This window comes from Phyllostomus hastatus, unplaced genomic scaffold, assembly GCF_019186645.2.
Source record: "Phyllostomus hastatus isolate PE091 unplaced genomic scaffold, TTU_PhHast_1.1 phas_contig_524, whole genome shotgun sequence".
In the NCBI taxonomy this organism is placed as follows: domain Eukaryota; kingdom Metazoa; phylum Chordata; class Mammalia; order Chiroptera; family Phyllostomidae; genus Phyllostomus; species Phyllostomus hastatus.
This window is the reverse complement of record NW_025333900.1, coordinates 8,529,105-8,543,125: the sequence shown is the minus strand read 5'-3', so window position 1 is coordinate 8,543,125 and position 14,021 is coordinate 8,529,105. Positions and strand designations below refer to the sequence as shown.

At 40.8% G+C, this 14,021-nt stretch overlaps 1 protein-coding gene across 1 annotated transcript in view; it reads left to right on the top strand.

Annotated features, from left to right (window-relative positions):
* Positions 1-14,021, top strand: part of MBOAT1 (membrane bound O-acyltransferase domain containing 1) — a 108,892-nt gene that overhangs the window by 72,711 nt on the left and 22,160 nt on the right. The window contains exons 8-11 of the mRNA XM_045847212.1: positions 1,267-1,459; positions 6,271-6,374; positions 8,601-8,665; positions 10,643-10,775. Coding sequence (XP_045703168.1) covers positions 1,267-1,459; positions 6,271-6,374; positions 8,601-8,665; positions 10,643-10,775 — 495 coding nt within the window. The remainder of the gene's footprint in view (positions 1-1,266; positions 1,460-6,270; positions 6,375-8,600; positions 8,666-10,642; positions 10,776-14,021) is intronic.

The following is a 14,021-nucleotide window of genomic DNA, read 5'->3' as shown; positions in this document are numbered from 1 at the left end:
ACTAAACTTCTTGAGATAAAATATCCTATGTTTAAGGGAAATTTGTCATTAATTGAAGGAATGGGGAACATTGGATAAGGGAGAAATTGAGGATAATTTCAAGATTTTATAAATGCTAAGTCTAGGCAAAATTAAGTATTTGAACTTTTAAGTGATTTGTGCATTAAGCATGAATTTTCAGATAATTTTGACACAGCTGGCTCCTCAGCACTTTATTGTTGGCCAGATGTCTCCACTCCGACTGGTAACTGAAACAGTCTAGGGGTGAAGTCACTGCGGCTATGAGACATCAAAGTGACCATAGGTGTGTCCCTGCAGTGTCTGTCACAGTAGTGCTTTTATGTCGCACATGCTTTATTTAGAAAATAATGTTATCGTCGAGTCTTAATTAACATCACTCTCCAAGGAGACTCTTGCATTTTTGTGCACAGAGCACGTGAAGTGGGGTGGTTGCATGTGGGCTACAGACACATTGGTGGGAAGGGGCTGCCCACTGCCCGACCATTGGCTAAGCACGGTGAGCATTCCGGTGGGAGCCAGACACTGCTCTTGGCTCCTTATGTTCATCACTTACACCCCAACCTACCCTCTGGGGGTGGTACTATTGCTTTCCCGGTGTTACAGATAAAAGTAGTCTGTTTTTCTAAAGTGGGGAACTATAGTTGTGTTGATGTTAAATGGCATTCCCTGGAATGCCAGGGAAACTGGGAAAAATCAGTCTGTCCAGAGGAATTTAAAATGTCAGTACATCTTAAGCCCAGAGCAGACTGCATTTATCCATCCTGGAAAGTTGCTAAAGCTTTCTATTACCTGCCATGTCCTGGCATAGGCATTTAATCCACATGCACAGAATCCTTCCTAAAGAAGCTCTAGCCTCCCCACTGGCAATTCAGACCCATTTCCTTGGCTCTACTGGCTACAGAAGTGGAAGGCTGCCACTCTGAAATACGTGTTTCTCTATGTGCTGGGTAATGAAACTATCTACCTTTGTTAGTAGAATTGCCTGGTGAAAATTTTCTTTCGTTTTTGATACATTCAGTCTGCAAGTGTCAGAAGTATGTCCTGCATCTAAATAGAACATTTGTGCCCATCCTGCCATCCTGCCATTTGTGCCATGAGGAAGAATGCCTGTTGCCACTCCTTCTAGGGACAGTGGCCGGAACAGCTATTAGAATAGCTTTGCTCTTCATGTGCCCTTGCCAGAATTGTCCTCCTCATGCAGAAGTCTTCTGAGTAGTTCTACTGATCTTTTCCCCCTAATTTCAGGGCGCTGTGACACGCAAGTTGTGCATGACCTTGGTGTCCCTCCTTTTGTTCTTGACGCTCACGAAGGCCTTCCCTGTCACCTGCCTAGTCGATGACTGGTTTGTTCATAAAGCAAACTTTCTGACTCGACTGTGCTACTTGTATGTTGTCATGCAAGCCTCAAAGCCCAAGTATTATTTTGCCTGGACGTTAGGTAAGTGTGTTGGAGTGGCTGTAAATGAATGAGGAAAAAAATGATACTCCCTGGGCGGCTTAGCCAGAACATCACTTTGAATCACCAAGCCACAGACAGTCCAATACATAATGGAAAGCGGTTGAGCCAAGGGCATTTTTTACTGTCCAGTGAAGCGCTCCCCTTCCCGGCCATCCATACAATCAGTTACACTCCATGATAAGGAAAAAAGCAATCCCAGCAGCTGTTTAAACCCAATGTTATTAACAGATGTCCAGCCTTGGAAACTTCTTCCACCAGTCAAACAGCCCTTTAGCGTGGTGGAAAGTTAGGGAGAAAGTCCAGAATGATCTGGCTGTCTTGTAATTTTTCTTGGTTGTACAAAGTACAGCATGCACATTAATTTTACCGACACGTGCTAATGTAGGTTACACTTTTGAAGAACTTGTTGGTTAAGCTTGATGTTTTAGAAAGAAGCTGACTTCAAGTGATTTTTTTTAAGGTAGAAAGTTCAACTTCATTTGGTTTTTATGTACTTTCCCCACCTCGTGAGGTAACTTGGTCAATATTAAGTTTTATCTCTGTTCAAACAATTTAGACTGGGAAAGTTTAAAGCTTTGCTGAAGTGAGCAATAAATCCTTCTACTTACTTACCAAGAATGGTACAGGACTTTGATAAGGCACCACAGCGGTATGAATTTCACATTTGGACCCTTTCAGGAGTGGGAGTGTAACGTCCCGGTGAAAGGCAACTTGGGCCCGATGTCCGAGAGCAGTGGCCGTGTACGAAGCCATACAGATTATTAAACTTGGACCCTAGTGCTTAGCCCGTATTTCATGAGTGAGGGCATAGCACTTACGGAGTTCCTCTTTTCTCATTTGATGCTCCAAGGTTTTAGCCCCAAATTAAAGTTTGTAGCTACTAAGTTATTTTTTATGTATTACTTTTTATTGTGGTAAAAGTATATGTAACAAAAGACTTGCCATTTTAACTACTGTCTGTAGTGCACATCTCACGGGCATTACGTTCACTTACCTGGTCATGTGGCCATTGCCACCTCCACACCCACCTAAACAGGAACTCTGCATCCACTAAGCAAAGTAGTAACGCCCCATTCTAGCCTCTCCCTAGCTCTCGGTCCAAATTGTTTTTAAGGGTCCAATTGTTCAGGGATAAGTTTGATCCAAAGTAGTATTTATGTAACATTTGGCCAGACAGATCTGACTTGGAGCTTTAAAAAAATTTTCAGTGCAGGAAATTTTGTCTGTTGTCACATTCAGTTTAATTCAAGGAGCTTTTGTGGAGTGATAGGTTCCGTGCTCTAAGGCATTCAAAAGTAGGACATCTCCTCTGCGCTTGAGAGTGCCACCCTCCATGGGGACACAGACACGCACGCCAGCTGGCACAGCCCATCATGGACTGTCCCCAGGGGAGGTGAGGAGGTAACAAATGTGGACTGGTCATTGGGGAAGTCCCCTTGTATCTTACCCCTTCTTCTGCACTTGCTTTATTATTTAAAGATAATTTCCTTAGTATGTAGGCATTATACCTACTATGGTTGGACCTACTTGGGACACCAAGCTATTTTTCTGTGTGAAATAGTATTTTCACTTTGCTCTAACATGAGTGTGTGTATGTGTGTGTGAGTGAGAGAGAGAGAGAGAGAGAGAGAGTGTGTGTGGTTGAGAGATAATTTCTCACTCCCTTTACTACCTTATACTTCCTCGCTTACCCTCCTTTTTCTTTCTCTCTCCCACCCTTCTGCTCCCATGTTCTGTATCCCAGGGTTTAGGGGCTGGCTTCTGGACTAAATCAGCTCCTGATTTAAGGAGGAAAGAAAGGACATTCCACGGCCTTACAGGGAAAGTCTAACATGAGAAGGGTTGTGCTGGCAGGGTCTGAGTGGGGAGGTGTCATAGGGAATGGGGGTGTCCCCAGCTATTTGGACTATAGAAGTAACCCCTTTTTGTGTACCCCTTTCTCTATGGACTTTGCTTTTTTCTTTTTTTCTTTTTATCTTTTTTGGTAGCTTCCATAGAAACACTTCATTAATTTGTATGGCCTCAATTTGAAGTTTGTTACAGTTTAGATTGCATGGGCTGGCTGGTCTGCAATTAACCTGTGTAGTATTTATGAATAACGAAGCAGTGAATAGTATAACAGGGAATATTTAAACTACTTAACTGAATAATTGTTTTTATTCAGCTGCTTAAAACACCATTTACATATAATTGATGTACTAATTATGCATGATTATAAATTTAATCCCTAAAGCTGGCCTCTTGATGAATCTCAGCTGAGCTGCACTGTGTTAGCCTAGTTCTAGTTACTGTTTATATTAAAATAATACAGCTATTTTCTTTGGACTTAGTGTGCAATTCTGGTTGTTTTTTCCCTACTAATTAGTAATAATTAGTGACACTGAACTTTAGCCCAGGCGGTGTTCTAAAATCACAAACTAAAATATATGTGCTTTAATTAATTTATCTGTAATAATATGTTAGAGCCATGCATAATATAAGTAAAGGCAGTTTTGTACTGTTTTTTAAAAATTGATTTTAGGGAGAGAGGAAGGGGGAGTAGAGACAGACAGATGGGCATTGATCAGTTGCCTCCCATAGGTGCCCTGGGGACTCTCACCCACAGCCATTTGGTGGACAGGATAACATTGCAACCATCTGAGCCACCCAGCCAGGGCTGTGCTCTTTTAATCCTTTCCACATCCCTCTAAAATAGGTGCCATGCCCTGGCTGGCATAGCTCAGTGGATTGAGCACGGGCTGCAAACCAAAGTGTTGCAGGTTCGATTCCCAGTCAGGGTGCATGCCTGGGTTGCAGGCCAAGACCCCCAGCAACCTCACATTGATGTTTCTCTCTCTCTCTATCTCCCTCCCTTCCCTCTCTAAAAAATAAATTAATTAAAAGAAGTCCTTTCACCTTAAAAAAATAGGTGCCATTATTATAGCCATTTTATATTCAAGAGAACAGGTCTCTCTCAAGGCTGCGCATTCACTCTGTTGCTGAAGTGGAGATAGGAACCCAGAGATCTGCCTTCAGAACCCACTTGGAGCATTAAATGAGAATGTCTGTAAAGTAATGTATAGAACCCTAAAAGATAGCAAGTGTGTGTGTGTGTGTGTGTGTGTGTGTGTGTGTGTGTGTGTGTGCATGCACCAGATCTGAGGCAGGAGGTAGAGAAGGAATTCCGGGGTTGCTACACTGGGCCCAGCACGGTCAGTCCAGCTCTGTGTTTAGTTGTCAACACCGACGTCAAGAGCCCTTCTTCTCCCAGTGTAGTTTATCTCCTGTCATTCACAAATTTGTGCTCACGCATTTAAAACTATTAGTTTCTTCTTCTTTTTTTAAAGATTTTGTTTGTTTATTTTTAGAGAGAGGGGAAAGGAGGGAGAGAAACATCAGTGTGAGGTTGCCTCTTGGATACTTCCAGCTGGGAACCCGGCCTGCAACACAGGCATGAGCCCTGGCTGGGAATTGAACCAGTGACCCTTTGATTCACAGGCCGGTGTGTAACCTACTGAGCCATACCAGCCAGGGCTAGACCTATTAGTTCCTTAACTGGCACACTCTTGCTTTGTTTTTGCTTTCCACTGAGCTTCCATCCAGTTGGCTGGGGATAAGGACATAGCAGGACTCAGCACTTCTCAGCCTTTCTTCTAAAAGAAACCAGATCATTTTACAGTGAAGCCAAGAGTAAGATAAGCTATGTTAAATCATCAACTATGCCAAAACTGAAGGAGATAAACATAGAACAGGCTGTTTTTCTTTAGAGAAGCCCTTCAGAAGTCCATCTTGAGTTGGGCTTGAATTCTAGAAGCAGAAGGAATAGAGCTACAGGAAAGGAAGCTTTCTCTAAGATCTCCTCCAGATCTAAGACTTTACTGTGCTGTGATTTCACTAGTTTTACTACAGCATTTTCTTTAAAAAATAATTAATGAACTTAAGATAAATAAAAAGAGAAAACTATCCTCTTGGTTATCATAGTAAAGGTATATTGATTTCATCAAGTCTCTATTTGTTTATAAAAACATTTCATTAAGGAATTGATTAGAAATGTATACTCACTGCAGGAGGACATTTTCTTAGAGTTCAGTGACATCAAATAAATATGGTAGCAGGAGCTTGTAGAATGACTGGATGGGAAGGACAACATTGGTATCGTGTATACATGGGGCCTCTAAGGCAGCTGGCCCCACATTCACATCTCTAGCTTTCTCATTTTTCTCATATTCCAAACTTTACTAATTGCACCTTGGCAGGTCCAACTGGCATGTGATACTTAATATATTCAGAATTAACTCTCATTTCTCTTCAGAGCTCTGTCTCCTGACTTAGTGCTGTCTTCCCAGTTCAGGTCCTGCCATCTGTAATGACAGCTCTTGGACCCTAGTGGGGTCTTTCGTTTCTTCTGGTCTCTGCTTCTGAGCTTGAGTGCACTTTCCCCTCTTCCCCTTTGTCCTCTTATATCAAGCTGGTCACTAAATCCTCCGTATTGCTTTGTTTTGGTTCTTCCTTTCTCTCCTTTTTTCATGTTTCATTCTGTGAGGCACCTAGTGCCTCTCTTCTTACTTAGCAGGTGCTCACTAAATGCTAGTGAATGGGTAAAAATGAATGAAGATTGAGGTCAACAAAAAGCCAGAAATGCTTCTCAGATTCACAGCAGTACCAGGTGCTTTAAATTTGGGGGGTTTCCTTTCCAAGGAAACTACTGCATATCTCTCAATCTTAAAGCTAGACAGACATTGGTATCTAAATTTTAAAGTGGCAATGTGACTTCTGTTCCATATCCTAATGTGTTGTTTTAAAAACCATAGCTGATGCAGTGAATAATGCAGCTGGCTTTGGGTTCAGCGGAGTGGATAAGAATGGAAATTTCTCTTGGGATCTGCTTTCTAACCTAAACATCTGGAAAATTGAGGTGAGTCTGTCATGCTTCTGAACGAAGCTGCCATAGTGCATAAAGCAGTGGTTTGCTGTGAGCACGGTGTCCAAGGAAAAGATGCTCTCAGCAGATGCAGGTCCAGCAGCCTCCTGCACATTTTGTATCTTGGAAATTTTTCCTCCTTGTATTTTTCTTTTTAAAAGATACTGTGTGATACTTTTAATGTTTCAAGGAATAATAGCACAAAAATATATGAAAAGGAGCCAGGAAAAATCTTGTTATTTACATTCCTGTTCTTTCTACTAGAAAGTACAGAAGCCATTTTCTCTTGTTCATCTTCTACTCTCTTCAATCAAGAACACAGACTGAAAGTGTCTGTATTTAGATTTCAATATTGCAAGTGCTCTCTGTGTTTCCTTTGGGAACACTGATAATACATTTGTGTTTATGAAGGATTGTCATGGCACACAGCCTTTAGGCCACTGGAAACTGTGTGGTTTTTCTTTAGCTGGCTGTGTTCTAGAACCACAGTTCTCGATATGTCTTCATTGCTACAGATGGTCTCCTTGGGGCCACGTCACTCTTGGCCTTGTCAGCAGTCCAAGTTGATAGGAATACCAAGTCTCAGACCCTTTGCTGTTGCAGTGGGATAGGAGTAAGGGCATGGTCCTCAGCAGACAGTGTTGGCTATGCAGCCAGATGACTCATGTTTGTGATTGGTTGGAGTTTTCTAGCCATCACAGGGAGGCAGAGTGCCATTGGAGAGTCTGGGCAGAAGGGGATGTGCATGGAGAGCAAGAAGCCAGCGGTGCGGGGACTGACCAACCATCTGCTACCCACATTAGGTGGACACTACGGCAGATACCCTCCACTTACTTGATGCCTGAGGCTTCTCTTCATCTTAAATGGACAAGTTCTAGCCTCCAGAACAACCTTTCTCGTTTTTGGAAAAACAGTGTAGATAATCTACAGGCTCCTCTTTTCTATACATATGATGTCAGAGAGAGTACAAATGTGTTATGGCTTTCCTCCCCTTTTCTTCTAAAGTTTTTCTCTCAATACTCTTGGACCACTGCTGGCTGCTGTGGGTAAATGTCCTTTATAGTGGCTCCCCTTGACCTTCAGTGGCGCACCAGTCTCCTCAGCTGTGCACCAAAAGTCAGAGTCATTTCACTGGGGGCGTGTGTTCGGGGAAAGGGCTAACTTATTAGGTTATATATTTATTATAAAGAACAACAAGGAGGAGAAAGTTGTATTTTTAATTGAGTTGATATAGAGCAAGGAGCTGAAGAAAACCAAGGAAATCCAATTTAGTTAAGGTTCCTTAATGCTGGGTGTATTACATTTTGTTAGCCACAGAAGATATGGATAGATAGGACTCCTTAGGGTTTTGAAATAAAAACTCTGTCTATATATCATCATCGATATCTATCGATGATCTTTCTTCCCTCCCTCTCTTCTTTCCAAAAATATTATGTTAGTCCAGTGCATGACCTATCTCAGATTTTCTTATGGTTGAAACAGAAAAAAAGTGGCACTTGTACTTTCTACCATCATTAGGCATTCCAGGTTTTGAATGTATGTTTCATGCTTTCTACCACCGGCCTTTAATAAGACTTTTAATTACTTCATTTATTTTTGAATGAGGAGACCTTGTTGACTGATGGCTTATTTTGGAATGTGTCTTTCTCAGCGATTGATTTACTTTGGTGATATTTCTTTGTTTTCTTTTATGTATTGTGATTCCTTCATGCATAAAATCTTACTGCTCTAGATACAATAGGAAGCATTTGAACACATGCAGCTGTTCGTAGAACTTCACAAGACTGACCTAGTTTATAGATGGCCACATAGTGAAACGATGACAATTATATTCAGGTTGTCTCCATAAAGACCATAAATTCACATGATGAAACTTTTCCTATGACAAATCCCCTTTTAGGGTATTGAGTTTTAAAATTCAGATGACTTAAACAATTTTTTTTAAGCCAGTGAAGAAGGAAAACCCACAAAACATTCCTTCAGTTTTCCTATAATTTGAAAATAAATTGAGAAAAATTGAGACTTTGCAAGCCAAGTTTTAGTTAATCTTATAAACATCAGAATTTGACTGAATTCAGTGGAACAGCTGATATACTCCTGACTGAGGAGTCTCTATTGAAATAGCACATCGAATCTGCTGCCAGGGAAATTCTGGGGAGGAGTTTCCATTACTAGGGGTATTTTTAAAGCTAATGTTAGGTGTTATTTTCTTCTTTCTAGACTGCTACAAGTTTCAAAATGTACCTAGGAAACTGGAATATTCAGACAGCTACTTGGCTAAAGCGGTAAGAACAGAAGTGACCTCATTACGCGTGGCGCTGGGGTGTGTTTCGATGGGAGGTGTTGACTGAACAGCAGTAGTCTGCCAGCGGTAATGTCATTGGTCACTGTTGTTTTGTATGAACATTTATGCCCTGTAAGTGAAAAAGTAGAAATATAGTGACTTGAGGTCACAATACAGAATATTGCTTTTAATGTATCAAACACTTTATCCCGCCATTCCTGTGCACCAGGCACTCCTTAAACCTCATATCAACCCTATGAGATGTCAGTAGTTATTATCCTCACTTTGCAGATGAGCAAAGTGAGGCACGGAGAGGCTGTGTAACTTGCCCAGAGTCATACAACTGATGAGTAATGGATGAGAGGCCAAGCAGAAGATCAGTGGAGCCGGCCCTTCACCTCCGGGCTGCGCTGCCTCTAGCCTAGAGGAGAGTCTGTAGATCAGCTCTCAGAGGGGGTCACTGTTAGCATCCAGTCACTGAAGATCACCACATCTATTTCTAGCATTAAAAGCTCCCCTTAGATGTTTATGCTTTCAACACTTTGCATTTTTGTTGATACTTCTGTTTCCCTACACATTCCAAAATTAGAAACATGGCTTATTATGGAACTGATAATATGCTATCTGGGAATAATATGCTGTCATTCAGACTTTAGCTAGTAAATATTCCTGTCCTATAAGTGCAGGGAGAGCATTAAAATACTAAGCTTTAGATTCTGTTTTTGATAAGTAGCCTTTTTATTAGGTGAAAACTAGGGTAAAAGAAGAGACAAAGTAAGCTCATACAGTGTTGTCTGAAAATTGATCTGAACATGCAGTTTTGGGAAATTTGCCCTTAATAACTATTGCTGTTAATTTTGCAAATAATTTTAGCATAAATCCCTCTTTGTGTATTTTGAGTCATCCTAATGTACCAAGAGTCCTACAGTCTCTATTCGGACTTCTGAGATGATTTGAACATACATATGTGCACATAAAAAATGAAAAAAATTAAAAAATACATTTTGGAAAATGAAATACTTGATTTATAAAAAAAGGTACAGAAGGTAAGTAACAAGTGCACATACACACTATTTCTCATTTTCAAAGAAACATTGCAAATGGGGTTGCAGTCCTTTGTTTTTCCCCCTAAATGCGTTCTCTTCCTATGTGCAGGGAGCCATACTCCTTAGTTTGGGTTGAAGTGCAGGGCTGGTGTTGACTGTTTCTGGTTTATTTTCTGTTTGGGTTCTTTTAGTAAACTGTGTAGCACTTTCTTACAGTGTCATGGCAATCCTAGATTCCATTTGGGAGAAAGTCCCCTATTGGTTTGTTTTACTAATCAACAGCGAAGCCAAAGATCTCCAGGGTATTTTGCTGACAGTTTTAGATCCACATAATATCCCACCTTAAGGCAAATCCGTGGATTGACACCCGATAGGCAAGTGAGAACTGAAAGGTCATACAGCTGACACATTGATGTTGTGCTGGAGTCACTGCCAGGAGTGATGGAAAGGGTCGCAGAGTTGATTAGTTAGATGGCACAGGGACTAGGTTGAAAATGTAAATTAATTTTGACTAAATGAAAATATCCATTTCTAAAGACCCTTGTCCTGATTCCGAAATTGTTGGTGCCAATGGCCTTATTTATCCAAAATTATTCCTGGTAGCTTAGGCCATTGGTGAAAAGAGCTGGGCAGAGACTGAGCACTTGGATTTTTATTAGCTATAGGGTGATGGGGTCCAGGTCATTTAGTTCTGTGGACATTAAAAGTTTATACTTCTTAAAACACTGAACATGAATTGCCTGTCTGGTGGTGGTCCAGAGAACTCAAATTCAGGCTGCTTGGGTTGCACTGCGAGACCCCGAGCAGGCCGAAGCAGGCTGTCAGGAATGCAGCGCGTGATTTCTGCAGGTCTAACTCAAAGAGATGCCAGTGTAGCTGAGAGTTTCTGGAGTGCTTGACCTGTGGCTCGTCACACCTGCCTCTCTTTACAGAGTGTGCTACGAGCGAGTCCCCTGGTACCCCACAGTGTTCACCTTCATCCTGTCTGCCCTGTGGCACGGGGTCTACCCGGGCTACTATTTCACCTTCCTGACTGGAATACTTGTCACAGTAGCAGCCAGAACGGTAAGCTTGCTTTGGTTGTGGAGTCTTTTCCTTAGTAATCTGATGCCTGTATGTTTGTTGTCATTTAGTCCTATTAGGAGACAGGGGATGAGGGGTGGGAGTGATGTTTTGAAGAATTAAACAACAGAAGTCTTCCCATTAGAGAAATACTTCGGTATATAGGAACTTGTGGCCATAAAATGGTTAACCATTTTATCTTCATAATATTTACAGAAGGTGTTTGTGAAACAAAAGCAATTTTAGGAACAATGTTTAATAACTTAAGAGATGAAAACATTTTTAATCACTAAAGGCTGTGAGGATATGCAGTCTACTAATCAAAAGTGACAACGATTGGTAATTAATGTAGTCTTTGTAAGCCTTCATTTATCTTAAACTTCATTTCTTATTTCATTATCCTAAGTCTAGAAATAATTCACAGACCCTCTGAGTAGCCGGTAAAATTGCAGCCACAAGAACTGTGTTCTGTTAGAGATCACTCTAACCTCTCATGTATGATTCAATTAGTTAGTTTGTGTAAAATTCTTTGTGAATTTTGTAAGTCTGGTTCTCTAGGTTTTGGGGGCAGTTTTGTTCTAGACTGTTCCTATTATTTGCTGGCTGTAGAGCAGGAAAATAAAAGAATAAAAAATATGCCTTCCCTCAAAGAATGAGATGAATTTGTATATAAGTAATTACAATTCAATGTACTCTAATTGTCAAATACAGAATTTCGTATTTGATTTTATTCAGTCTTCGATGATGATTGCGGCCTTTCTTACTCAGATGTCAACAGCTTTTACTGACATTTGTTGAGCTGTATTTTGGATGTGGATGTTGGAGCCCCAGCATAGCTATTCACTTATCTGTTCTCTGAATGTGTCAGGAGTTCTACTATGTGTAGTCAGGGTCCTAGGTGCCAGGCTACCATAGTGAACAAGACAAGAGACCCCCTGCAGAACTTTTAGTTTAGTTAGATGAAGGTGTGTTGGAATGTATTTGTAAACAAGGTGGATAATTTATTTATTTTAGGTTTTCTTTTTTAAAAAATTATTTTATCATCATTGAAGTACAGTTGTCTGCATTTATCCGCCACTACTGCCCCCCACCCCAGCCATCCCCACTTCCCTCCCCTGCTTCCACCCCTGTTGGTTTTGTCCATGTGTCCTTTATAGTTGTTCCTGAAATCCCTTCCCCTCATTAGATAATTGATTGCTATTCATACTGATGAGCACACTTTAAAAATATGCTATACAATTTACAATAGCCAACTGTTGGAAGCAACCTAGGTGCCCATCAGTAAATGAATGGATCAAAAAACTATGGTACATTTACACGATGGAATTCTATGCAGCAGAAAGAAAGAAGGATCTCCTACCCTTTGCGACAGCATGGATGCAACTGGAAAGCATTATGCTAAGTGAAATAAGCCAGGCGGTGAAAGACAAATGCCATATGATCTCACCTTTAACAGGAACCTAAACAACAAAACAAAGAAACAAGCAAAATATAACCAAAGACACTGAAATAGAGAACAGACTGACAGTGTTCAGAGGGGTGAGGGGAGGGAATTTCAGGGGAAAAGGGGATGGGTTTATAGGAACAAGTATAAAGGACACATGGATAAAAAACTAGGGGCAGGTGGAAATGGGAGGGAGGAGGGCAGGGCTAGGATGGGAGTAGAAGACAGAAAATTGTACTGCAACAATTAAAATAAAATTTAAAAATATTCTATTTATCCTAAAAAATAAATAAAAAAGAAAAATAAAATATATATGTATCTATTCGTGCATAGGAAACAGGGAGGACATTTTATTTTCTCCAATTTATGTGCCTACTTGAATTATGAAAGAAAACTGAGAAACAGAGGCCACAACAAACTAAGAAACAAGAGCTAGAGTTTGGTTTGTTATCAAGAATATACTGAGAGTATTATTTCTTACAATATCTTTGATTTAGTTGGTCTCAACTGGCCCAGCAGCATTGATTGAAGTAAAGCATTTCTTCTGGGTGGCTTATAAACATTTTTCACAAATTAGTAAGGTAGAGGGATGGAGAGGAAAGGGTTAATAGAATGGTATTTCCATTTTTTTCTGAACTGAGAATGAAATCAAGCAGTCATGAAGTGTCTTAGACCCAAGCAGGCACCCTAATATTATCTCCTACATGCTTTCCTACATTGCCCACACGTTCCCCCCCCCCCCACCCCCCATGCATGGACCTCCAGCTTTTATCCTGATGAGGAGAGGAGTCGGCTTCCTGGCAGCCCAGGGAGGCCTTTCCTGCTTTTGAAGGTTGACCTACCCACAAGCCAGCCTATTTCAGCTCTGCCTTTGCTTCTTAGATTTGGAAATTAGGTGTCTTTCTAGAGGCAAATCTAGTCACATGTGTCAAAAGACCTACAAATGAGTATACCCTTTGGCCTAGCATTTTCCATTTCAAAGAGTCTCTCAGTTTCCTTGTCTGTCAAATGAACATAATGATGATTACATGACAGGCTTGTTGGGAGAAACTACAGATATGTTGATGTAACTATCGTGAGCATGATGCTACAGGTAAAGCATCAGCACAGGCTTGGCATGCAGTGAGCACTTAAAAAATGGTAGCTGCTCTCATCATTATTAATGGTAGTATTACTTTATTACTGTTCTTCAAAGAAGATAGTTAGGAAACAGTGCAGAGATTCATCTACCACGGTAGCCTCACGTCATTGTTTACTGTAGCAGGGGGCTGGGAGACAAGCTAACTTTTCCATAAATAATTTAAAATTGCTTTGGGGGTTAATACTTAGTGATGTGGGGAAAAAGCCTCATGACATATTAACTAAATGAAAAAACAGTCACAAGATATTGATAAGTTACTATCCTTCATCTGCGTTCCATTAATACACTTCTCAAGGTTCTATACTCTTTATTCTTGTTACCTAGACCTCATCGATTCTGCCACAAGACTGTCACTTTACTATTACTGCTAGTAAGACCTAGTCTATACAATTGTAAATGCTTCTCAATACCCCTTACCTGATCTCAGCCCACTTTGCAATTTTCTGAACTATACTATTGTGGGGGGTTGTCTCTATTCTGTTACTCACTACTCCTATATACTAATCTTTAGTCCAACCCTACCTTAGAAGCTGACCTCCCACAGCCTCACAGCTTTCTAGATCCAACTAACAATCCTCTCATCCCCAGTAAGAGTCTTACCTTCTTTCCATCCTTTCTAAAACGTGGACAGGGGGGTGGAGGATCACGGCTACACTATAAGGAG